This window comes from Acomys russatus, chromosome 28 (assembly GCF_903995435.1).
Source record: "Acomys russatus chromosome 28, mAcoRus1.1, whole genome shotgun sequence".
NCBI lineage: Eukaryota > Metazoa > Chordata > Mammalia > Rodentia > Muridae > Acomys > Acomys russatus.
This window is the reverse complement of record NC_067164.1, coordinates 42,847,481-42,871,344: the sequence shown is the minus strand read 5'-3', so window position 1 is coordinate 42,871,344 and position 23,864 is coordinate 42,847,481. Positions and strand designations below refer to the sequence as shown.

The 23,864-nt window shown below is 49.4% G+C and overlaps 1 protein-coding gene and 1 pseudogene across 1 annotated transcript; one reads left to right on the top strand and one right to left on the bottom strand.

Moving 5' to 3' along the window:
* Positions 1–349: 349 nt before the first annotated feature.
* Positions 350–3,858, bottom strand: LOC127210825 (ADP-ribosylation factor-like protein 1; annotated as a pseudogene).
* A 14,026-nt stretch (positions 3,859–17,884) lies between these two features.
* Positions 17,885–20,131, top strand: Tmem271 (transmembrane protein 271). The gene has a single exon (XM_051170718.1). It carries the CDS (start codon positions 17,919–17,921, stop codon positions 19,041–19,043), a length of 1,125 nt encoding a protein of 374 aa, XP_051026675.1. The 5' UTR covers positions 17,885–17,918; the 3' UTR covers positions 19,044–20,131.
* Positions 20,132–23,864: the final 3,733 nt, after the last annotated feature.

The following is a 23,864-nucleotide window of genomic DNA, read 5'->3' as shown; positions in this document are numbered from 1 at the left end:
GAATTAAACGGTCACAGGATCAATTTAGTTCGGAGTTCACTCACCGTAACCCTAACCCTTCCAACATCCAACTGTGGTGCCACCATTGTAGGCAAGCTGGCTAAGAGGTGTCAAGAACTCTACAATGTCGATAGGAGCTCTGCATACGTGTCCCAAGGCGACGGCGCTGTACTGATTGTCCCATCCCCATCTCTCGTTCTTAAATACCTACTAGCAATGCCTTGGGGCCTCTGATTGGACTAGTGATGTCTTGGGGTCTCTGATTGGACTAGTGATGTCTTGGGGCCTCTGATTGGACTAGTGATGCCTTGGGGCCTCTGATTGGGATGGACTCAATGAAGTCATGAACTTACAGCTGTGGGGTAAGCCTGTGCGACGCACCCATGAGGTGCACCTGTGAGCTGCTCCCTGTAAGACACAGGTGTGCTCAAGGGGTCATCGGGTTTACCAGATGGCTTCTCTACAGATGCAGCTGGCAGGGGGTGTGGGGGGGTGCTTAAGGAGAAGTGAGGCTGCTCCATTCTCCAGTCTCCTATTAATTTTGCCTCATCATAATGTGGGATTTTAAAAATGAGTCACACATCCTGGGAGTCATTTAGAACAGGGATGTGTCATCACCAGCTGTTACGGGAAGAGAATCTGGCTTCTTGCACCAAATTGTGGAAAGGACACAATTAGACTAGGAGCAGTGTGTTCTTGAATTAAAATTAACCAGTCAGGGGAAAAAATGGCAAGAGATAGAAGCGGGGAAGATTTAGAGCTCACAACCATAACCTCATCGTGCTGGGAGCAGAGGAAGAGATATATACATCTCGGTATGAGATCCTGGGAGCAAGATAGGAGGACCCGGGACAGACCAAACACCCGGGCCTTCTGTGGGGACAAGGTGGGCAGACCTTCAACTAGGTTTCTTTTTGAGTTAAAGACCAGCGTGGCTTCCAGATCTGTATGTCTGACCACTCGTTGCTAGGATTGCAGGCATGAGCCAGGGCGCCCAGCTTATCTAGGCTTCTTATTTTATTTTCCCAGCTAATAATGACCTGACATAGACACTCCTTGAGTAAGGACTGATGGTCCCTCTGATGAGTCTCCCTCCTGAGCCTGGCCAAGATGTGACTGTGAGTTGAGGAGGTGCCACACAAAGCAAGAAGCGCAGTGAATGTTTACTGCCATCCTTGGGTCCTTTGTCCACCCAAGGGCAGCTTAGGCGCCCATGATGGGGTCCATGGCATCTGGCATCTGGCAGTATGGAAAGTTGCTCTGTGCACATACATTTCTATTTCTCCTCCCCATTAGAGAGCTCCTCAGTGTCTCCCCAGTAGGAACCCTTTCGTCCACTTGTTTCCTTTTATCTGAAGCTCTGGGCCACAGGGTTAGAATTTCCAACTCCACCTCTACAAACCTCCCCTGGCCTGATGGGACATTACCTAGTGGACATTACAGAATTGCAAGATGTGTTCAGAACCACTCACTGGGCCAGTGGCTAAGGTAGAGTGGTGAGTGGCTCATGAGTGTTCATTCTATCCTGAACAGCAGACATCCGGAGGGGTCAGGAGAGCAGGAAGCATGGCCCCTAAGGGTAAGTGTCCTTCTCGTGCATAGAAGCCAGCTAGGGAGGAAGTGGGACGCTGAGGCTGGTGTGGTAGGGTCGATCCTCATACAAGTGACGGACCCGTTGCTGACCCTGCATGGTCATGGGTCATCCGCCAGTTTATGTGGTTTTGTGGCTTTCTGGGATTTGACCCAGTGTTGTTGCTGTTGTTGTTGTTGTTGTTGTGTTTTAGAGCAACCTGTTTGTTCTCAGTCTTGGTTTCAAGTTCAGCAATGACTAACACTAGTGGAATAGGGGTGGCAGCCAATAGGCTAGGCTATGCCCCCACCTTTTCACATAGTTCTTGAAGAAGGTTCCTAGTAATAATCTTTTACTTCCTTTTGTGATGGCTTAAACTTTGGCGGGGGTGGGGTCTTTGTAAATACCTCCGGGGCTTATGGATTCAGCAGTCCAGCCCACAAGACGTGAAAACACAGAAAGGGCCCCGAGTTCAGCAGAGAGACTCCCGAGAGCACAGGAGGTCCTGGGAGGATGCCCGCAAGGTTCCCCTGCCGTGAGTAGGCCGTTGATGACAGCACGGGAGACAGGCAGGTCACGGTGAAGCCCCCCCTTCCCCCCCAAGTCCGCATGGGCGCAGAGCAAGAGTCAGACGCTCGCACTAGGAACTAAAAGACCTCAATGCTGTGATCTGTGCAGATGATGTCGAATGCTACCGAGCACAGTTGGGAAGGGTGGAGCCAAGGCCTGAGGAGACACAGGAGGTATCAAGCTCTTGTACGGTTCTTGGCGCCATGCTTGTTGGAATGAGGCACCTGAAGGAACATGGGACAGAGCAATGGAAGAAGCTGTTTTAAATTTTCAATTAAGAGGTTTTACAAAAAAAAAAAAAAAAAAAAGGTTTTGCAGCTATAATCACCACTGTACCTTTAGAGGCTTTGAACACGGTGGGATTTTGTTTGTTTTTTGAATTTTTAAAAAAGATTTATTTATTTATTTATTTATTTATTTATTTTATATAGATGAGTGTTTCATCTGCATGCACACCTGCCGGCCAGAAGAGGGCACCAGATCTCACTATGGATGGTTGTGAGCCACCACGTGGTTGTTGGGAATTGAACTCGGGACCTCTGGAAGAGCAGACGGTGCTCTTAACCGCCGAGCCATCTCTCCAGCCCTGTTTTTTGTTTTTTTGTTTTTAAAGAAGATACGTGCTCATTTAAACTTGGAGCCAACAATTAGTCTATTTGAAATGTCAAAGACTGTTAATGAGCTTGGCATTTGAGAGAACACAGCTGTGATGCAGACAGCTGTCAAGAGCTCCTTTGTAGTGTGAACACATGAACACCAAGTGCAATTTGTCCGTCTGAATAAGTGGAGCCCCATTGTGGGGGTCTCCAGGAAGGCTCGCCCCATCTCCAGCTTGGCCCTTGAGGTCAAGGATTGTCTTTTGAATTTAAAACAAAAGTTGTTGTGGCAAAATACATACAACAAATATTTTTAAAAGATATTTATTACAAATATTGAAGTCAGTTTTGTATATGCCAGAATCACGCAATTCCAACAGGCATAGGGAGTCCATCTGACTGGTTCCAGAGAGTACGTGATGTAGCGTTTGGTCCACAGGAACCGATGGGACCGGACTCACTGTCTGCCTGCTGTCCAATGTCTCAACTACCCATTCCATGGCCCCATCAAGGCCAGTGCCTTTGGTTGCCGATGTTTTAAATATCCGCCACTTTCGGTCCTTCAGGGCAGGTACCCCAAGCGCGTTCACCATTTCTACAGGTGTCATGGCTTGTTTGTTTGCAAACACCGCTAAGATGGCTTTCCTCAGCTCTTCTTCCTCCAACATGGCAACTAACTCTGACTTGGAAATGCCAGTCCGGTCTTGGCCATGACTGTCAGCTGCATGGTTGACTGAAAAGTATCATCTCCAGCATGGCCTGATTCTTGTCTGTCCTCCTAAGTCCCAAAATGGAACTTGAGGTTTCATATGTCACCATCTCTGCATGAAATCCAGTAGCGGGAATGGTACTACCAACTTCTCCAACCTGTAATCTGTGCAAAATTGTGCTTTTTCCAGCAGTGTCATCTAATCCCCAAATTAAAATCTTCATTTCCCTGTTTCCAAACAGAATGGAAAAAAAAAAAAAAACTTGGGCAGAAGCCACCCATGATGAACCGCCGCCACACCCTTGCTGATCCTCAGGGACTGGCCTAGACTCGGCAGTGACACCTAGTTGAGCTGCTGGCTGCCAGTTCCAAGGAGGAGTCCTCCAACCCTGATCATCTAGCAAGTTCCACATCGTCCAACCAGCGGGGGCAGAAATCCAACACAGTTTTAGAATCATATTTAGTGTGCAATTCAGCAGGGTTAAGAATGTCACAGACTGGGGGCTGGAAAGATGGCTCAGTGGTTAAGAGCATCATCTGCTCTTCCAGAGGTCATGAGTTCGATTCCCAGCAACCACATGGTGGCGCAGAACCATCTGTCATGAGATCTGACGCTCTCTTCTGGCTTGCAGGTGTACATGCAGGCAGAGCACTGCGCACATAATAATACGATAAAAATAAATCTTTAAAAAAGAACGTCGCGGACTATCGCCACCAACTCTGTGCAGCATTACCTCATCATCTGGACCGAAACTCGGTTCCCACTGAACACTAATTCCGCATCCTGTCCCAGGCCTCCTGACATTGAACAGTTTTACTGTTGTTTCTATGACTTCGATGACTCCCGGTCTCTCACTTCAGAAGTACCACAGAGATATTTGTCCTTCTGTGTCTAGCTTAGCTCACTCAGCACACTCTCCTCACATGCATGCTGCAGCATGTGCCAGAATCTCATCCATGATGTGCATGGGCCACATTCTGCCCTCTTCTCCTTCGACAGATCTTCGGGCTGCCTCCATGCTGCAGCGCTGTGAGTGCGGCCACAGGCACTTGGGCACACAGACATGCCAGCGCGGCCACAGGCACTTGGGCACACAGACATGCCCTTGGAGAGCTGAAGGAACTGTTTTTTGACACAAGATTTTGTTGTTTTTCTGCAAATGTAAGAGAGCATTTTTTGCCTCATTTATTTTGACAAGATTTATATCCCGTTAAGGTAGGAGAACTGACAGGCTTTAAGAATAATGCTGGAAGCCGGGCGTGGTGGCGCACGCCTTTAATCCCAGCACTCGGGAGGCAGAGGCAGGCGGATCGCTGTGAGTTCGAGGCCAGCCTGGTCTACAAAGTGAGTCCAGGATGGCCAAGGCTACACAGAGAAACCCTGTCTCGAAAAACCAAAAAAAAAAAAAAAAAAAAAAAAAAAAAAGAATAATGCTGGAGCCAGCACGGTGGCGCACGCCTTTAATCCCAGTACTCAGGGAGGCAGAGGCAGGTGGATCTCTGTGAGTTCGAGGCCAGCCTGGTCTACAGAGTGAGTCCAGGACAGCCAGAGGTATACACAGAGAAACCCTGTCTTTAAAACAAACAAAACAAAACAAAAAACAATAGTGTTGGAATCCGAGTAGTTTAACATCAAGTGGAGGTGGGGAGGATACTGAACTGGGAAGAGCAAAGTCAATGAAACAAAAAAAGGCAGCAGGAAATTGTTACTATGGGGTGTGCTGTTCACCTGCCAGTCAGCAAGAATCGCTGCTGACATCATCTTTTACGCCACTCTTAGCACTTCAGTGCCCACCTGTGGGAGCAAGTCTAGGTTATGACTCTCTGAGAACTGGCCCTGTGAAGTAAAAGTCTACATACTCCCTTCCTCATCATGGCCAGGTGGGTGACACCTTGCTTTGTTTAGAAATAGCCATTCCGAGCCGGGTGTGATGGCGCACGCCTTTAATCCCAGCACTCGGGAGGCAGAGGCAGGCAGATCATTGTGAGTTTGAGGCCAGCCTGGTCTACAAAGTGAGTCCAAGACAGCCAAGGCTACACAGAGAAACCCTGTCTCGAAACCCCTCCCCCCCCCCAAAAAAATATGGACATCTGGCAGCACTCTCTACCCGTGACATGGCTGACCAGGCCTCTGTACTACCATAAACAGAAGTCAGAGGGGACATAGGCAGATTCCCATTGAGTCCCTCAGCTAGACTGCAAAGGAGTCCCCCCCAAAAGGCATGTGAGAACACGGACAGTCTTTGACACCCTTCCAGGAAGGATTCCCCATGCGTCTCAGGACGTTTCCCCTTCTGTGCTGGCCTTACTCTCATGCTGTGACTCATTCTCGTGATTTATTACCTGGGTCTGGGCCTAGAACAGCACCCAGAGCTTTACGGGCCTCTGTGTCCCTGGGTTGGCAACAGCACTGACTGGACACAATAGTTTGTTCCCCAAATTCCACTTGTGCCTGGTGAAGCAGCGGCCCCCCAAGATTACTGCTCTGGTCTCCCTCATATATAGGATTTCGTTGTTGGTTTGAAGTCAGTGCTAGAAAACGCTCATGTGTCCCATGGCTCCACCTGGGGGCCGGAGGGTTCAGTTAAGCAGGTGTGGGAGGGAAGCTGCCTTCCAGGGAGACGCCTGGATCAGGAGGCAGAAAGGTAGTGGTCTATACGTGGTTAAGGACAACAGAGACCTTTGCCCCAAGGACCCCGACTTGCCAGCCTGATGGGACGACTGTGTCTGCATTTGCATGACCCTGAGAGACCGTTCTGGTAGGTTTAAGTAGGACAACTGCTTGGTCTAAGTGGAAACCTAGAGGCAACCATGCAGTAGGCAGGACCTACTGCCAGCCGAGCATCCCCCTGCAGAGTCTGTCACAGGCTGTTGGGTGCCATCCAGGGAACTCTTGGCAGGGTGGAGCTCAAGGATGGAAGTAATAGGCTGAGGAGGTTTTGGAGAGTTGCTGGGATAATGCCCTCGGGGGACAGTCATTTCGTGGGAAGTGCATCTGAGAGTACTCAGCTAGGCCAGGAGCTATGGGTGACTAGGCCGTAGGATCTCATTCGCTGAGACGCTGCAGGAAAGCCTGACCTCAGCAGAGGAAAAGCTGCTGCCTGGTCCCTCTTAAATTCCAGAATTCAACTTTGGCTGAAGGGACTAAGTCCCAAAAGACAGAGGTAGAGGCTTTGTAGGAGGGCAGCAGGTACTCACCAGACCAGGAATACCGTAGGGACCCAGGCATGGCCCATTTGGTGCTTTGACTGAGAATGACCCCCATGAGCTCATATTTCTGAATACTTAGTCATCAGGGAGTGGCACTATTTGAGAAGGGCTATGAGGTGTGGCGCTCTCTCTCTCTCTCTCTCTCTCTCTCTCTCTCTGCCTGTAGATCAGAATGTATAACTCTCATCTACGTCTCCAGCACTATGTCTGCCTGTGTGCCACAGTGCTCCTTGCTATGATGACACTGAGATGCTTCAAAAGTACCCAGTTAAGTGCTTTTCTTTGTAAGAGTTACTATTGTCTGCTTAAACAACAGAACAGTGACTAAGACAGGTCATGAGGGAATATTTGCGGTTTGGACTCCTGAAAGCCTTGGAACTAAACCCTGAGCGGACTTTATCACTCTATAAGCAGGATTTTTTTTTTCCTAAGGTGACACATCTGGTCACATAATTTCCTAATGGAGTTCATCCTAGTGTTCTCTCACACTTTAAGAGTGAAATCCAGCACGCTAGGCCCAGACTCAAGTGCAGTAAGGTCTCCTAAGAACATTCCAAGCTATCGGCCAGTGGCTCTCAACCTTCCTAATGCTGTGACACTTTAATACAGCGCCTCATGTTGTGGTGACCCCCAAACATAAAGTCATTTTGTTTCTACTTCATAACTGTAACTTTGCTACTGTTATACATTATAATGTAAATAATTGATATGCAGGATCTCTGATAGGCGACTGCTCCAAAAAGGAGTTGCCACCCAAAGGCTGAGAACCACTGCTGTAGATCACTATGGCTAGTAATTCATAGTTTACACTCTTGAAACTTTAATCGTGTAAAATTTTAAAACTAGCTGCACAAATATTCATGGGCCATCTACTGTGTGCCAGATGCTATTCTTGGCACTGAGGATAATAAGTGAACAAACAGGTCCCTGCCTTTGGATTCTTGAGACTCAATGGTCAAATGGCTATGTCTACTTGGTGAATTCCTCCCTGTTCTGGGGTTACATGTGTGGGCCACTGCATCAGGCTCCCCTGTCTCATTTTTTAAGTCAAGTTTTTATGAGAAAACAGATTTGAGAAAAGGCAGGGAGTTTAGGGCAGTCTGAATGAGGGAGGCTTCCATGAAGGTGCCATGAACATAGGGGGACAGGGTAAGCCAGGGAGTAAGGGAGACAAATGGGTAACCACGTAGACCAGGCTGGCCTCAAACTCACAGCAATCTGCCTGCCTCTGCTGGGATCAAAGGTGTGTGCCACCACGCCCAGCCGCTTTTGCTCACTCTTAAGGAGACCAAAAGCATTCTGCGTAGCAGCTGCTATGAGCGACTCTCACATCAAAGGTTGGCTGCTCCCTAAGGAGTGGGCACAGAGGGGAAAGTAGGCGCCATGACCAGGGAGCAGCGGCTGAGCACTTACTTCCCAGTAGTTTGACCTGGGTGTGGCCAATGAGGACAGCTCTCCAGTTTTAGCAAAGCAGCTGCAGGAATGAATCTCTGTCAACTGAGCAGATGGGTTGGGGTGGGTCTTGTCTTTGTTTGAAGAGATTAAAAAAAAAAAAAAAAAAAAGCAAAAAAACCCAACCACAACTCAGTGTGATAGAGCAAGGCCTGGATAGGGTAGTTGATGACAAGGGGCTGAAATCCAACCTGGGGCTACAGGAAAGGTTTGAACCAAACCATAAGTTTGGGAGTTATCAGTAAATAAGTTGTTTCTTACAACTATGAGGCTGGGTTAAACCTCAGAGGAATGGATGGTTACAGAGGAGGCGGGGTCAAGGGTGTAGCCTTGTAGGCATCTGCTTGACCCCATTTAATGCACCATCCCTTCCCACAAACCCCACGTCTGATGTGTTAGACCTTAGCCTATCTGGATGGTATTTCCCGCTCTTGGAAAACTGTTTCAAGAGGCAGGAGCCATGCCTTTCCTGCTATTCCTGGACGCCCAGAGCATCGTGGTGGTCTGCTAAATCTTTAGAAAAATGAACAGCTAGAGGCTGGAGAGATGGCTCAGCGGTTAAGAGCACTGACTGTTCTTCCAGAGGTCATGAGTTCAATTCCCAGAAACCACATGGTGGCTCACAACCATCTATAATGTGATCTGGTGCCCTCTTGAGGCCTGCAGGTGCATATGCAGGCAGAGCACTGTATACATCGTAATAAAAATTATTATTTTGCTGGCATTTGGTGGATAAAAATATGAAAGACAGTTCTATAATCTTATTAAGTTCATGCCATTACTTGAGTTAAAATAAAAATTCTATTAGCAATTTAATGAGCCAGTGAAATGGCTTAGCAGGTGGAACTTGTCACCAAGCCAGATGACCTTAATTTGATGCCACGGACCCACAGGGTGGAAGGAGAGATTCAAGTGCTGCAAGTTGTCCTCTGTCTTGCACAGGTTTTTCCACTTCATTCACATCCCCACATGCAAATGCACAACACAGTGAACAAATGAATGCAATTTTAAACACTGAAAATATCCATTAGCATTTTCTTATATACGTTTGGAAATATCATTTTAAATGAAAGCACTTATATGCGTTTTATTTTATAACTTCAATGTGACTTTCTATTTTTGCAAAAATCCACTGTTTCTGTAACTCTATCAGTGACAACAGTATTGCAAATTAGGACATGAATAAACCCTGATTGCATCTGACTCACCAGAATGCTTGCGCCCATCGCTGACAAGAGGGTTGCTGCTCTGACTCAAATGGGGTGTGCTGTTTTCACATAACGTGATGAGTTCCAGAGAGGACAAGAAGGAATCATATTGAGATGCCTTTTATTAGAGATTTACGATGTGCATACTGTTGCTGCACAGGTGATGACTGCAAACACTAGAAGAAATGCGTTTCGAATTTTAAATGACGGCTGTAGCCACAGTCCAGCTTAAGTTCAGTCTGCAACATTCATATTTCCCTTTACCTCATAAGTAAGCAAAAATAAGCAGTTCCAATCAGACTTGCACCATTTGCTGATTTCTGTGGTATCAGTTCTCCTGCTACGGCAAATCGTAAGCCATCACCGGGAGCTACTGAGCGAGGGGTTGGGAGTGACAGAACAGCGTATACATATTTGCTTGGCTTGATGCAATTTCAGAAAACAGGCAGTAGGTATGGCAAAATAGAAAGTGGTTGCTTTAAGTATTTGTTACCCATGTTTTAATATATTTAGTTTTTACCTAGGCATGGCCAGCTTCACCAAGACTCGTTCAGGGTGATGCCTGTTGACGTGAGTCTTCCGAGCCAGACTCCATACCTGTCTCAGGCAAGCTAGAAGGCAAGTTCCAAATCCCACAATAAGATGCCGAGAACCACTACAATGCAGATATTTGCAGATATTTATTAGAGCCATGCTGTCCGGTGTACACTTCAAACATGACTTTGTCTTTAAAAAAATAAAAAGTCCCCTAAGATCCTCCCCCCAGGGCAGCTGTTTATTTGGTAGCTATATATGGCAAAACTCTCTGGAGCCATGAACTTTATGAGACTGCAAGACCCTTGTGTGGCACAAACCTAGGCCCACACTGGGAAAATTATGGTTGTCTAGCTGGACTCAGCGGTTGCGTGGCCAGTGGGGTTTTCAAGGAATCGGCCTGAATGAACTGTAATATGTACTTGGGCTGTTACAGGATGACCCACGGGGCCAAAGTATGCCACGCTTCCAGTCAGAGTTTCTGTTCATTGTTGATAAAATAATAATATGAAAAGACCACCTGATTCTAAAAAGCTGACAAAGATATTTTAAATGCTTTACTGAAGAAGATACGTGAAAGGGTTGATAGCATTCATAACTGGGCAACGCCAACTAAAGCCACCACAGTGAGAGCCATGTATGAATGCCAGGCCAGCCAACGTACTAGGGAAGCCGACATCACCTGGGCCACCAAGAACACAACCCAAGAAAGTACACACCTGGCATAGGAGAATGAAAAATGATTCTGGTAAATGACCATCTGTTTTCTTTAAAGATATTGCAATTGTGTGGTGCAGCCCAGCAATCCCACTCCTATTACACACCTAGGGAGGTGGGAACACAGTCGCGAGGACTCCAACCTGCACGACACCACATTTGAATAGTAGGCCAGTCACCCCTGTAGGAAAAGCTGGATGCCCATGATGCTGTGAAGGGATAAACACTTTTTAAATCAAATATTTTTGTTTTTTACATATACATTTGTATTGCTATACATACATACAATAAGCTATCTACTGAAAGAAGAAACATGACACAATCAGGAGTCATATAAATGTTACATTCTTAGTGTTTTGGCTGTTTGTATTTGGCAGCCTTGAAGAAAACATCTTTCCTATCTTGGTGCATCTAATATTCTGAATGTAAATCAATATCTATCATATCTCTCATTGTTATCAACTTAAAACATCTATCTAGACCTAAAAACATCTTAACCCCTAAACAACTAAGCTTAATTGTAAAACTAAACCATTTGGTCTTCAACCCCATCAGAGACTTGAGAGGATTAAATTTAATTAGCTGAGTATATAGGGAGTGCAGCTTCCCAGATGAGAAGGTGACAGAGACAGTTTGCTGCCTGAACAGTCACCCAAAATGCTCTATAACATTGGAGCATCATCTTCAGCCTTCTGGCCCAGTATATCTGACAGACATATATGTGAGGCAGGAACTATTGAAGACTTGTTTACCCTGTCTTGGCAGAGTTTGGCCATTGACTCTGCCTGCATCCAAGCTTGCCCTTTTTTAAGCCGATTTCTGTTTGTGGTAGAAATGAGGACATTTTGCCCAGTGGCTTGTTTGCCACATTTGAAGCCATCTCCATATGGAGGTTCTTTGATGCTCATCATCCTCTTTGAGGTAGGCTGGGTGCTGCCAGGAGTTAAAGATTCATGGTCAATGAATCTTTAAAATAATAAAAACATTTTAAATGCCATGTTCTGTATGTCTCTGAGGTTTTTGAAGAACTTATCTATTTTACCTTATCTTTCTATAGAACCATATCTATCTGTTGCACCTAAAATGTCTAATCTTGTGATAAAAATAGGCTAGTAACTGATATGACCATGATTTGATCAACTAACAATTAACTTGTATAAGTTACTTATCCTAAACAGCCTGCAATAGCACTTTCAAAGTATTGGAAGTAAACCTTGTATTATAACTGAGTTATATGGGTCCAATGCTTCATATTAGAGTAGAAATAGATATAATGTGTGTGTGAAGAGTAATCCTACATTTGAATTTTATACCACTGCATCTAAAATTAAGCTTATTTTGCATCTATATACAAAAGTCTATACCAGTGAATTAAAAATAACCAACTGAGGCACTAAGTTGAGGAGTAGATTCACTAATCTGCTTTTTGTTCTGTCTTCCCTATATATTTCTATATTCCTCCTCTTTCATTTCAAACCCTATCTCCAAACCTAAGAATGGAAGATAAAGGAAAAGAGAGATAACCCTGAGTCCAACCTTGTTTTCTCTCTAAATAAGATCAGAAGAACCAGACACTGACATTGGATCAGACCTGACAGGATTCATTCCTCTCAGCATGCTGGACACTGACATCCTGCATCCTTCATGTTCCAGCACCAAGTGCTTCAGTTGCTGTGCCTCATCAGAACAGGACCGCGCCCAGGACACTTTCAAAGAAAGCTTCCAATCCCAATTGGTCCAGCATTTCATACTGTCCTACACAGGACTCTAATTAACCTGGGATTTCTCAACATTTAGAAACTGGACCACAAATGCTATTCCTATCTTTTTAACCATTTCCCCAATTTTATTTGGGCCCCTACAAAGGTATTATTCATCCCAAATCAGCTGGAAGAAACCTTAAGAGAATGACACCCCATTTCCTTTAAAGGGCAGTCGGGTAGGGTTTTGGTTGCTTTCTTGGGCTATAGAGGGTTATTTTCAGTGGGAGTTGGTTATAAGTTATTATTGGTCTTATTCAGAGAGTAAACAAGGCTGGATAAACACTTTTTATTAGAATTCTATTCAGCAGTAAGTACGATCAATTGATTCATGCAAAAGTATGGACAAATCTGAAAGGCACTGCGACCTGACAGAAGATTGCCCAGTGCATTAATTCACGCATAGGAAGTGCTGTGATAAAACTGTAGTGCACGGGCCCTGGAGTGGGGCGACGTAAGGTTAGCTTTTACAGAAGCTCCAACAGCACTGAGCAGTGAAGTAGTTATTTGCATACATGTACGCAACTGTCCAAACCCATGGAACTGTACAGTTAAACTCAGTGGTTCTTTTTTTAAAAAATATTTATTTATTTTGTATACAGTATTCTGCCCATATGTGTGCCTGAAAGCCAGAAGAGGGCACCAGAACTCATTGTAGATGGTTGTGAGCCACCATGTGGTTGCTGGGAATTGAACTCAGGACCTTTGGAGGTATAGACAGTGCTCTTAACCTCTGAGCCATTTCTCTAGCCCCCCCCCCTTTTTTTTTGGTTTTCCAGTCAGGGTTTCTCTGTGTAGCCTTGGCTGTCCTGGACTCACTCTGTAGACCAGGCTGGCCTTGAACTCACAGCGATCCGCCTGCCTCTGCCTCCTGAGTGCTGGGATTAAAGGCGTGCGCCACCACCGCCCGGCTTAACTCAATGGTTTTTAATGTACATAAACTGCACCTCAATGTCAAAAGAGCAAAAAAGTAAAGATGGTATTCCTCAGAACTCAGGATGGTTCAGAACACAATATTCCCAAACTAGAGGCAATATGGTGTTCACTGCAGCAAAATGGGTGAGTTATAGGCCTTCCTAACCATCGACAAGTGAGGTATAGCTGTGCGCAACATCAGGGACGCACTTCACAGATACACCCGGAACAAAATAAGCCAGGCATGGAGAATCATGCTCCGTGATTCTCTGCAAAAGTTTAAAAAACAAACGAACAAACAAGAAAACAAAACAGACCAAGGCAACTATAACGGCTACGAATGCATTCCTCTCAACAAATATCTAATCAAGTGCAGTGAGACAGACGTGGTGCAGTGCGCCGCGCCCCCAGGCCTACATCCTGGATGAAACTCATTCATGTGTCATCAATATGTCACATGCATATCTGTCCTTTTCTGTTATTATATTCTATAAGATGGTAGCGTTTAAAATAACAAGAAACATGTCTCTGAGAATTCACAGCAACGGTTTCAAGAATTCTTTGGAAGACTCACAGTTGGGTGTTTTGCACAGAGATTCCTGTACTATTGCCTATCTGAAGTGACGGATTAACCTTGGCTATTCCTAGGAAAATGCGGGTGAGCATTAATAATGAACATTTCAACTCTTTGGCCAGTTATGATTCATGGGCTAGAAATGTAACCCCGAAAGTCATATGCTCATGGTGTTTGGGGGACCTTTAGGATGCAGTTAGCTGAGTAGCTTTGTCATGGAAGGAACTCTTTGGTTGCTCAGTCGGTCTCCCCCATACCATGCCATAACACAGCACATGGACTTTACAGTTGCAAGCACTTCTAGAACTGTGAGCTAAATAAACCTGGCTCTTTGTAAGTGTTATGCTATTCAGTTTTAGTAAAAGAAGGTGAGCTAAGACATAGGTTATAAAATAAAGAACAACAACAAAAAAAATACTTTAAAAAGTGATGGAGTAGAAAAATTAAATAGGATTTAAAGGTGATAGGAAACTATTCCTTAATGCATAGTTGCTGTCGTATTTCTGCCATGTCTTTTCTGGGTTTACAGCCTCCTCCTTGTTCTTAGTGTGGCAGAGGGATAACTGGCCCAGGAGGCTGCCAGACCTGCCCAGGCGCTGTAGGAAGTTGCTGATCATGTGACTTTTCTGGACAAATAGCAAAGTTAATCCTCACCCTTGTGGTTCTTCCTGGAGTTGCTCTCCTTCCTGCCTCTGAGCCCTCCAGGTCACACGACCACACTCAGCTACCCTGGCTCTCCTCCTCAGCATTCACGGGAAGTTTGGCAGACTCTGCAAGTGGAGGCTGAGGAGAGCTCACAGTAGAGCCATGGTGGGTGAGCAAGGACCCTGACATAAGCAACTCAACCTGCTCTCAAGTCCTATGTGGGTGAGTTGCTGTGGGACCACAGACCTGGCCCCCCCCCCCCGCCCCATTTTCTGCTGACTCCACGTCCTTTTAGAAAGACTAAAGGGCAGAAGCTGCAGGGGCATTGCATGTGGTCCCAGTGACTTTACACTCCAAGTACGGAGGGAGCTCCTGTAGCTCCCCCTAGATTGCAAGCAGCCAGAGCTCCTTCACACCACACACCAGGGTGCTCTCCTGAAACCTCTGGCGCCCCTGCCCTCAGAATAAAGCTGAATTGGTTGAGCTGAAAGATCCTTCGCAGTGGAGTTCCCCTCCTCCTTCATGTAGCCCAAGTAAGTCCCTCTCTGAGCTCCTTCCATTATCCCCAACACTGAAGAAGCAGCGCGCTCCCCTGAGCGTGGGCTCCTGGCCCTGTGCTCCGGGAACTAGACAGTAGCTTATTGCACCACAGACACGTGCACAAACTCAGCCATCCCAGGACATAGTTGGAACTGCCCTTACTCTGCCACTTCCAGTCGCACCTGAAAGAGAAGACATCTGTACTACAGGGAAATCCTGCACAGCGTGGGGGTCCTCTGCAGGGGTCGGAATCAGGAAGCATCTGGGGAAGCAAAGCCTGCGCGCAGAGCCTGGATTTCTGTCCCGTTTCCGGAAAGTCCGGCTGGGGATAATAGGGGACCTAGATCACCGTTTGTTGTGACAACTGAATAAAAGAACGTTCCTGAAAGCTTTCATTACATCATCGCGTCAGACAGACTTCAGAGAAAACAGAGGCGTTTAAGACGTATAACAATAAAATTTGAGAAATGCGCACGCCTGAAAGTCCCAGTACTCAGGGAGGCAGAGGCAGGCAGATCGCTGTGAGTTTGAGGCCAGCCTGGTCTACAAAGGGAGAGTAGGACAGGGAAGGCTACACAGAGAAACTCTGTCTAGAAAAAACAAAACAACGAGAGAGGTGGGGGGGAGGGAGGGAGGGAGGGAGGAAAGGAGGGAGGGGGAGAGAATGAGGAGGTAATGTCAGGTGAGGATCATCATGGAGTGCGAACATACCCGGAAGCGGAAACATCATGTACAAGGGCCCTGTGGTGAGTTTAGAGATGGTTAGACTGTTAGAGGGGTGGCTGTGCCCATCTAGAGAAGGAACCCGGAACAGACCTGCCCTCTGTGAGTCCCTGAGGGCACAAGCTATCCTCACCACCGCGCCCAATTCCTCCACCTTAAAGCGGGAGCTCACCTTCAGGCCCTTCCTCCCCAAGCCCAGTCAGTCACAGGGGTCCCATGTGGGGAGCAGAGAGGCAGCTCTGCAACCCGTAGCAGCTCCAAATCTCGTTTCCCTGGAAACTGGAAGAACCGTTGGAAGTTTGCACTGAGCTCTGCTCTCCAGCGTGGGCGCCGCAATCCATCCGATCCTTACGTACGAGAGCTCTCGGAGCCTCCCGGGCTCCAAGCCAAGCTCGCGGAGGCAGCGCTTTGCTTTCTGGCGAGTCATCCTTCACCAGGCGCAGGACTGGTGTGCTGTTGTTTCTGCTCCTCCTGCTAAAAATACAGAGCGGCAGGTTCGCTCTTTCTGAAGCTATGGGTCGAAGTGAGACCCACGCAAACGTCCGGGAGTCTTTGGAAGGCCTCCATACACCCACCAGCAAGTGGCTTCCAGGAGGAGTGGGCGAGGGCCCCGCGCTGCCTCGGACACATGGGCGCGGCTTCCCCGGCAATACAGCGCTTGGTTTGGGGAAGGTGTCTCACCTTAAGGAGCAAAAATTAGTAAAAGTCCCTTGGCCTTTGCCTGACCTGAACCTGCGGTGCGAAAGGCCGGTGCGCAGGCGCATTCTCTCCGCGGTTCCCTCATCCCCGCGCTGGAACTCAGAACCGGCTTCTCCCCCACCCCAGCCTAAGACGCAGTCACCCGCAACCCCGGCTTCCGAGACTGTGCAGGCAGCCTCAGTCACCCACACCCGGACTGCGGGCCAGAGCTGGGCTGCCAGAAGGAGGCCTCGAGTGGCCCAAGTCCGGATTTGGGCTACCATAGCATTCTCCCGTCTCTTGCCCTCGGAGCACAGGCCGAATTTATCCACCTGCGTGTGAGGAACTCTTTTGCCAGATCTGGAGACATGAACTGGGCTTAAAGCTGAACTCACCTGAGGGTCTCCTCAAGACTTCATCCTGACCTTGCTCCGTGGCTGATCCCAGGAGAGAAATCTCTAGCCAGTTCTCCCGCGTACCCTATTTACTACAATACACGTACCTCAAGGCAACACCTTCTCCTGCACATGCAACGCACACACACACACACACACACACACACACACCACAGACTCCGCACTTCTGGACACTGCACACACTACACTCTGTGTTCTCCCTACGCACATCTCGGAATACACACCGCTCCCCCACCACACAACACATACGCGCGCACGACCCTCCCACACCCCACACTATATACCCTATGCATACCCCTCACACATGCACACGATACACACCCCTACATGCCAACACTTCCCAAAGGAACACGCTTCGTCCTCCATCCCCGAAACCCTGCTCACCCTCCTCTATTCCTTCTGGTTATTTTTCTCTTCCCCGTTCCCTTCTTTGCCCACGTTCTCCCGCATACCCATTCCAATCGCTGAAACCCCCCCCCCCCCCCCCCACCACCACCAACTTCTCCGCCCGGTCCAGTCAGGTGGGCGTGGAGACCAGCGGCCGGGTGGATTGGGAAAAGCAAATGCAGGGCTTCCAGAGGTGGGAGGTCCTGGGGGTGGGGCCCAGAGGGTCCCTGGAGAAGGAGGCCCGGGTGGAGTGGCGTTTCTAAGGCCGCGGGCGCTGGACAGCGGCGTTGACGGGGGAGGACGGGAAGGCGGAGACTTGGCGAGGGCCCCCTCTTCTAGGGGAGGGCCGAAGGGGCGTCCTGGGGGCCAGAGGGTCGGGAGGGGGCCGCGGAGGGTGGCGTCAGGGAGAAGCCGGCGGAGACGCGGGTGGGGGGGCCGCGCGTCCGGGGATCGGCGCCGCGGTCTGGGGAGGGGGCGCGCGCGCCTTGCGGTTTTCCGCGCCGGCTCGGTTCCCGGTGCGGGGTCGCGGCGGCAGCGGCGGCAGGAGGCGGAGGATGCGGGCTTCAGTGGCGGCGGCGCGAGCCCGAGAGGACGCGGGAGGATGAAGAGGAGGCCGGCGGTCCGGCCGCGCGGCGCCGGGAGGAGGCGCAGGCGGCGGGGGCGGCGGCGGGCGGCGGCGGGCGCGCCGGGTGCGGGCCGGCTCCGGCGCGGAGGATGAAGTGGAGCGTCCGCGGGGCCTGCGCCGCGCTTTCCTCCTGCCTTCTGCTCGCCTGCGCGCTCAGCGCCGCCGCCGTCGGCCTCAAGTGCTTCTCGCTGGGCTCTGAGCTGCGGGGGGAGCCGTTCCGGCTAGGGGCGGCCGCCGGCGCCTTTTACTCGGGGTTGCTGTTGGCCGCCGGCCTCTCTCTGCTCGGCGCCGCCCTGCTGTGCTGCGGGCCCCGGGAGGCGCCCCTCGCCGGGTCAGGGTCAGGGCCGGGCCCGGGTCTCGGGGTCCCCGCATCTCCAGCGGGCGCTCCGGAGCCCTCTCCTGGAGAGACGCGGGCGGCTGCCGGGCCCTCGGGGCCGGTGAATAGCCAGAACCTGCTGCTCCTGGGCGTCCTGGTCTTCATGCTCGGGGTCCTCAGCGCTTTTGCGGGAGCAGTGATCGACGGCGACACGGTGTCCCTGGTGGAACGCAAGTACTCCCACTATTGCCTGCCCCCGCGCACGCCGGCCGCTGTCCCTGGCTCGGCCCCTGGCTCCGTAGCCCCGGGCTCCGGCACTCCACGCACCCGCAGCACCCTGGACAGCGCCACGTCCGCCAAATGCCGCCAGCTGAAGGACTACCAGCGCGGCCTGGTGCTCTCCACTGTATTCAACTCGCTCGAGTGCCTGCTGGGCCTGCTCAGCCTTCTGCTGGTCAAGAATTACAAGTCGTCGCAGGCCCGGCGCGGCCGGCGCGCCCGGCGGAGGGCAAACCGGTCTTTGGCGCGACCAAGGGGCGGACCTGGCCTCCGCGCTCAGCCGCTGGCTTCCCGAACCCGGCGCGGCCGCCGGGGCAAAAGGGGGCGGCGGCTGCAGCCACGGCCCAGCGAGGCCTCCATCCTATCCCCGGAGGAGTCCGACTTCACCACCCCAGGAGACTGCGCGAGCTTCGCAGCGCACCACGCTGTGTCCTACATCAACGTGGGCGTCTTCCACGCGTTTGACGAGGCGGGCGTGGAGGTGTGCTGTGGCGGGCACCCATCGGTGGAGCTGCCAGGGTACGCGCCCTCGGACCCCGACCTCAACGCCTCCTACCCCTATTGCTGCCGGCCGCCCTGTGAGATGGCGCGCCCTTGGGAGCCGAGCCGAGCCTGCTGAGTCCAGGCCAGACCCGCCTGGGACGCCCGAAAGGGCAGCAGCGGGCTTTGCTTGGTGTTGTGCCTGCGCAAGGCCTGGCGCTTTTTCTGGTCCGGCCTTGTGAGATCTTCGAGACCCCAGGACACTGCAGTATCCTCCTTTCTTGTGTGAGGAGGTGTCTCCCTTCGTGTCATTCGTATCCGGACTCCATTTAAAGTTTACAATAAATCTTTGGGGTGGGCTCGCCGATCACACTTCTCTTAGGCAAGTCCACACCCCGGGACAATGGTCGGAGGTCCTGGGTCGAACGGACAAGAGCAGAACGCCTAGCGAAGGTGGTTTCGCGTAGAGGACCTCGGTTGAGAGTACAAAGCAGTTGGGACTGTAGGAACAGAAGTGAAGAACCAACAGCAACACTTTGTACCCGGATGTGCCTGCTTCTGTCGACACTTTCTTACTGTAAAGCTCTCCATAAACAGTGAAAATGTTTGGTAAATTTATTGCAATTTGACATTGGTGAGTCCCTTTATTAAATTGCTATGTTACTGGAGAAGGTTCATCCGCTTGGAATTGGAGGATGTCTACGTGCAAATCAGCTTGGGGGAGAGTGGCTGACTCGGGACGACAAATGCTGAGTTAGAGCAGCTGTGCTCTGCTAGCTGGATGACTAGGTCCAGCCTGTCTCTGAGCTAACAGCTGGGCGTGAAGACGCTGATGCCAGACCCCTGCATTTCAGTTCTTGGAAACTGGCTGTGTGGTTTCTACTGCAAAGCAGTAGGTTTTAATTTTGGTTAATACATATGAACAGTTTAATCCTATTTTGAAAAATCAAAGTCCTAGTTTTTCTGCAAAGATAATTTTCCTGTTAACTCAATAATCTGGTAATTTTGACTATAGAGCATTTCATTTAAAATACACCACTTTAATAGCCTTAATGAACGTGAAGGACATACCTTTCAGTGAGTATCATAAGCGTGTAACCATTTACACACAACATGAAACGAGGTCTGTATGACTGGAGTGTCTCTATCCTGCTGGCGGGCTGGCTGGGAGCCACGCAGCCTTTAAGTCTTGGGAAAAGATGATTTGACTTCCACGTGCCTGGACTAGTGAGAGCAGGCCGGCACCGACTCCCAGCACAGCTGGGAGCAGAGCCCTGGCTCAAAGGATATGCCTCTTTGATGTGGGAGGGGGTGTTTTATGTGCAGATACCTGCGTATCAAGCACCACAGGCCAGAAGAGTCCTGGAACTCCTCGGTAGTGTGTTCAGTGTGCAAAAGGCTGCTTCTGTGAGGAAGCCTCGTGTTTAAGGAGAAGGCACAGTTCCCAGTCACCGGCTGTATGATTAGGCCTTTCTTCAGCTCCCAAATGCCCTGCCCAGAGCCCCCGTGCATCCTTGCCCACTGCAAGCATCCTACCCCAATAGCGACCTGGCCAGCTACCCTCTACAGCCAGGGCACCAGAGGAGGAGGGTGCCTCGTGCCATTTCCTGGAAGAACAGCGAGGGCTGGCACCAGGCACAGGCCCATCTATGGTAGTGACACCTGGTCTTACCTATGCCTAGACATCTCCTGATCAGAATCAACAAGTTCAGTCCTGACAACTGTATTTGAAGCCACCCAAAGGAAAGCCACCACTCATGGCTAGCTGTATATAATCAGACCTTTGATCTCTTGGGACAAGGAGAGAACAGAGGCTAAGGCTCCTGCCATTGGGCTAGTCAGTCCAGCTCTCCTGTGCCACATCAGCAGCCAGGTCACCACCAGCCCCACAGAGGTGTTATAAATGGCAGCGCTGACTGACTTAAGATGTTTTCTCCTATCTACACAAATCCAAGCATGTGGCATTGCCTGGTGTTTCCAACTGACAGCAGAGACCTCACAGGTAGCTGTAGGCCCTTCTCCTGAGTCCACTGAACAGCCTTGTGGGTAACATCTGTGGGCTGCAAAGATGAACAACCAGTCAATTGGACCTTTGGTTTGCTTATTTATTTATTTATTTATTTATTTATTTATTTATTTTGAGGCATTTTAGTCTTGCATATTCCACATAGCTCGAAATGTTAGGTGCTTCATGAGTCTTTTTTTTTTTTTTTGAGACAGGGTCTCTCTGTGTAGCCTTGACTGTCCTGGACTCACTTTGTAGACCAGGCTGGCCTCGAACTCACAGCGATGCACCTGCCTCTGCCTCCCGAGTGCTGGGATTAAAGGCGTGTGCCACCATGCCCAGCTGCCTCATGAGTCTTTCATTTGTCTACCAGGTCTCTCTACATTCAGAATTTTCTTGGAACGGAAGTTTTGCAGAGAGGGCTGGGGTGGGCAAGAGCACAGACCAGGGAAGCCAGAACATTGGGATATTTGTGCATATTGTCTGACCAGGGCGACAGGGTGAGCCTCGGGTACGGGAGGTGGGAGGCTTCCCCCAGGCCTGGGCAAGTAAGAGATTCCCCGAGACCAATGTTTCAAGATTTGGTGTTCCTAACTCCCAAGTCCATAAATACCGTTAACCCCACTTTTCTGAGGTGGATATGAGATGTGGGGATAGCCAAGTTTCACTTTCAAAGCTTACTGGAGAAAGAGAATCCCACTCTTGTTAAAGTTGGTTTCCTACAAAGATCAGCTCTCAGGGAATGTGGAATAGAGAGAGGATCTGGAGGCTGTTACGCCCCGCTCTGAACTCAAACTCACAGCAATTTCGCTCATGTCCACTCTTCTTTCCTGAAGCTTTAAGTTCAAAGCTGATTCTTAGTGTTTCTTGGAAAATAAGTCATTTCTTGGCTTTTCTTCCAAAATTAGACACAAACACATCTTAGTGTTTTTAACATGCTAGTATTATTTATAATGCATTATTTATTCAGCAGGAGAAGCTCACTGTCCTTGAGGCTGGGGTTTAGTTTTAAGGGGTTAGGACATGGCATGTATTTGGGCAGAGAAACTGCCAGACAAGCCGTGTTTTATTATGAAGTCAGTGGACACTGGCACTGTGCCTCGGAAGGGTGTTCTGAATGACATGAAACTACACAACTGAGCCTTTGGATGGAAATTCAACTAAGCAATCACTTAACAACTGTTTAACCAGCCAAATGATTGGCTGTGAATTTCAAAGTGCTGGTGATTAACACTTTCCTAGACACAGTGAAGGAGGAAACTTTGAGTCCATATGCACACATGGATATGTACATGTGTGTACACACCAGGCACACACAGCACACAACGGAACACAAGTACCTTTGCGTACAGTAATGTGTACAAAAGTGTTCGCACTCACTAACGAATGCACACACACATGTGCACGCCTGCATGAACATGCACATATGGTCTCTTGTATATTTGAAGGCCAGGCCAAATAAGCAGTCTAAGCATCGGAGACAGAGTGGCATGCACTCCCGGCTTTCTGGGTGGCTGTGGGACCCCGGTCTTGTATCCCCACCCCCAGATGCAGGATTGTCTCAGGGTGAGCATGCAGGAGCCTCTGAGGCCATGTCTAAGTGGGACCCTCTCCAGTGTCAAGGCATCTCAGTGAGTTCATGGTGGGATGTTCTGGGGTCTGGGCAAGGGTTGGGCTGCCAGGCTGAATCCCCAGGCTCCGTACATGCTGCTCAGAACCTGCAGCATGCAACTCTAGCGTTGACCACCTTGCACCTTCCTGTGAACATGGGCTCCTCCTACAGCACCCCCCCCCGAAGTCATCATCACCCCACGGATTTCTTCTCACTATGATGCCAGGGAAAGTAATAAATGGCAAAGACCTTATGAGAAATAAGCACATATAATTCAGAACACACTGGCTTATGTACCTGCTCCATCTGAGAGCCATGCTGCAGTCTCATGTCAACAGGTGTCATTTCCAGGGTCCCAGGGTCACAGCTTAGTTTATTGCCTAATCAACAGGAAGAAAAAAAATCCCAAAAGGAAGAAATTAATTTAGGACAGTAAGTAACAATTACCCTTATATTCTCAGAACTGACTTCTGAGGAGCTCCTGGAGTGGCAGGAGAAGCCTGGTGCTTCTGCTGCTGAACCTCCGTCCCAGACAGAGGAAAGTCCTAGCAACAAACTGAGGTACAATTCCACAAAAGTTCACTCTGGGGAACCGATGCGCTTACTGAGCTTACTTATAAGGCATAGGTGAAGGGTATGGGTGCACCCTACTCAGCAGGATGATGGCTTTCCCATGGTCACAACAGGTGGACCTCCCCCACACCAATCTTCCCTGGCCTACTGAGTCTAGCCCCTTCCTGAGGCCTCACACAGTTAAGCCAGAGTTATAGACAGCAGCAGTGTGGAGTGACTAGACAGAGCCAGCAAGTGCAGCGGGGTGCTCTTTGGCGAGCAGGAATAGACTAACATCCAAAGATGAAGCCTCTTTGGCTAGGAGGGTAGTCATGGCCACAGGCCTGTGGCAGGTATGCTCAACACGATGTGCTTACTCTCTGTGCTTTATATTTTATACTTGTGGGTTTCTCTCAGAGAATTCCTGATCTTGTAATATTTCAGCTTATCAGCCATTGATTCTCAATGGAATGTCACCATTGGATCAATAAAATCTCTTTTAAAACACAGGATACTCCACAAAGTTGATGCTTTTCTGGTCAGTTTCTGTTCATGGCCAACTATGGTGAGGGAAGGAACCGATCAGGGAGGAGGCTGTAGCTCATCTGGCCCTTCACTGGCCCCTCACAGCGATGGGCAGGCTGGGCAGGCCCCCTGCTTCCCCTGTCCTCCAGGTTCGGGAGACCTCTGTGACAACCATATTGTTCCTGATAGGGCCACATGAAGGCTGAGTTTTTTTCTTTGAAGTAGTTTCTGATGAGTCACACAAGGACCTTTTCCTTCATCCCCTT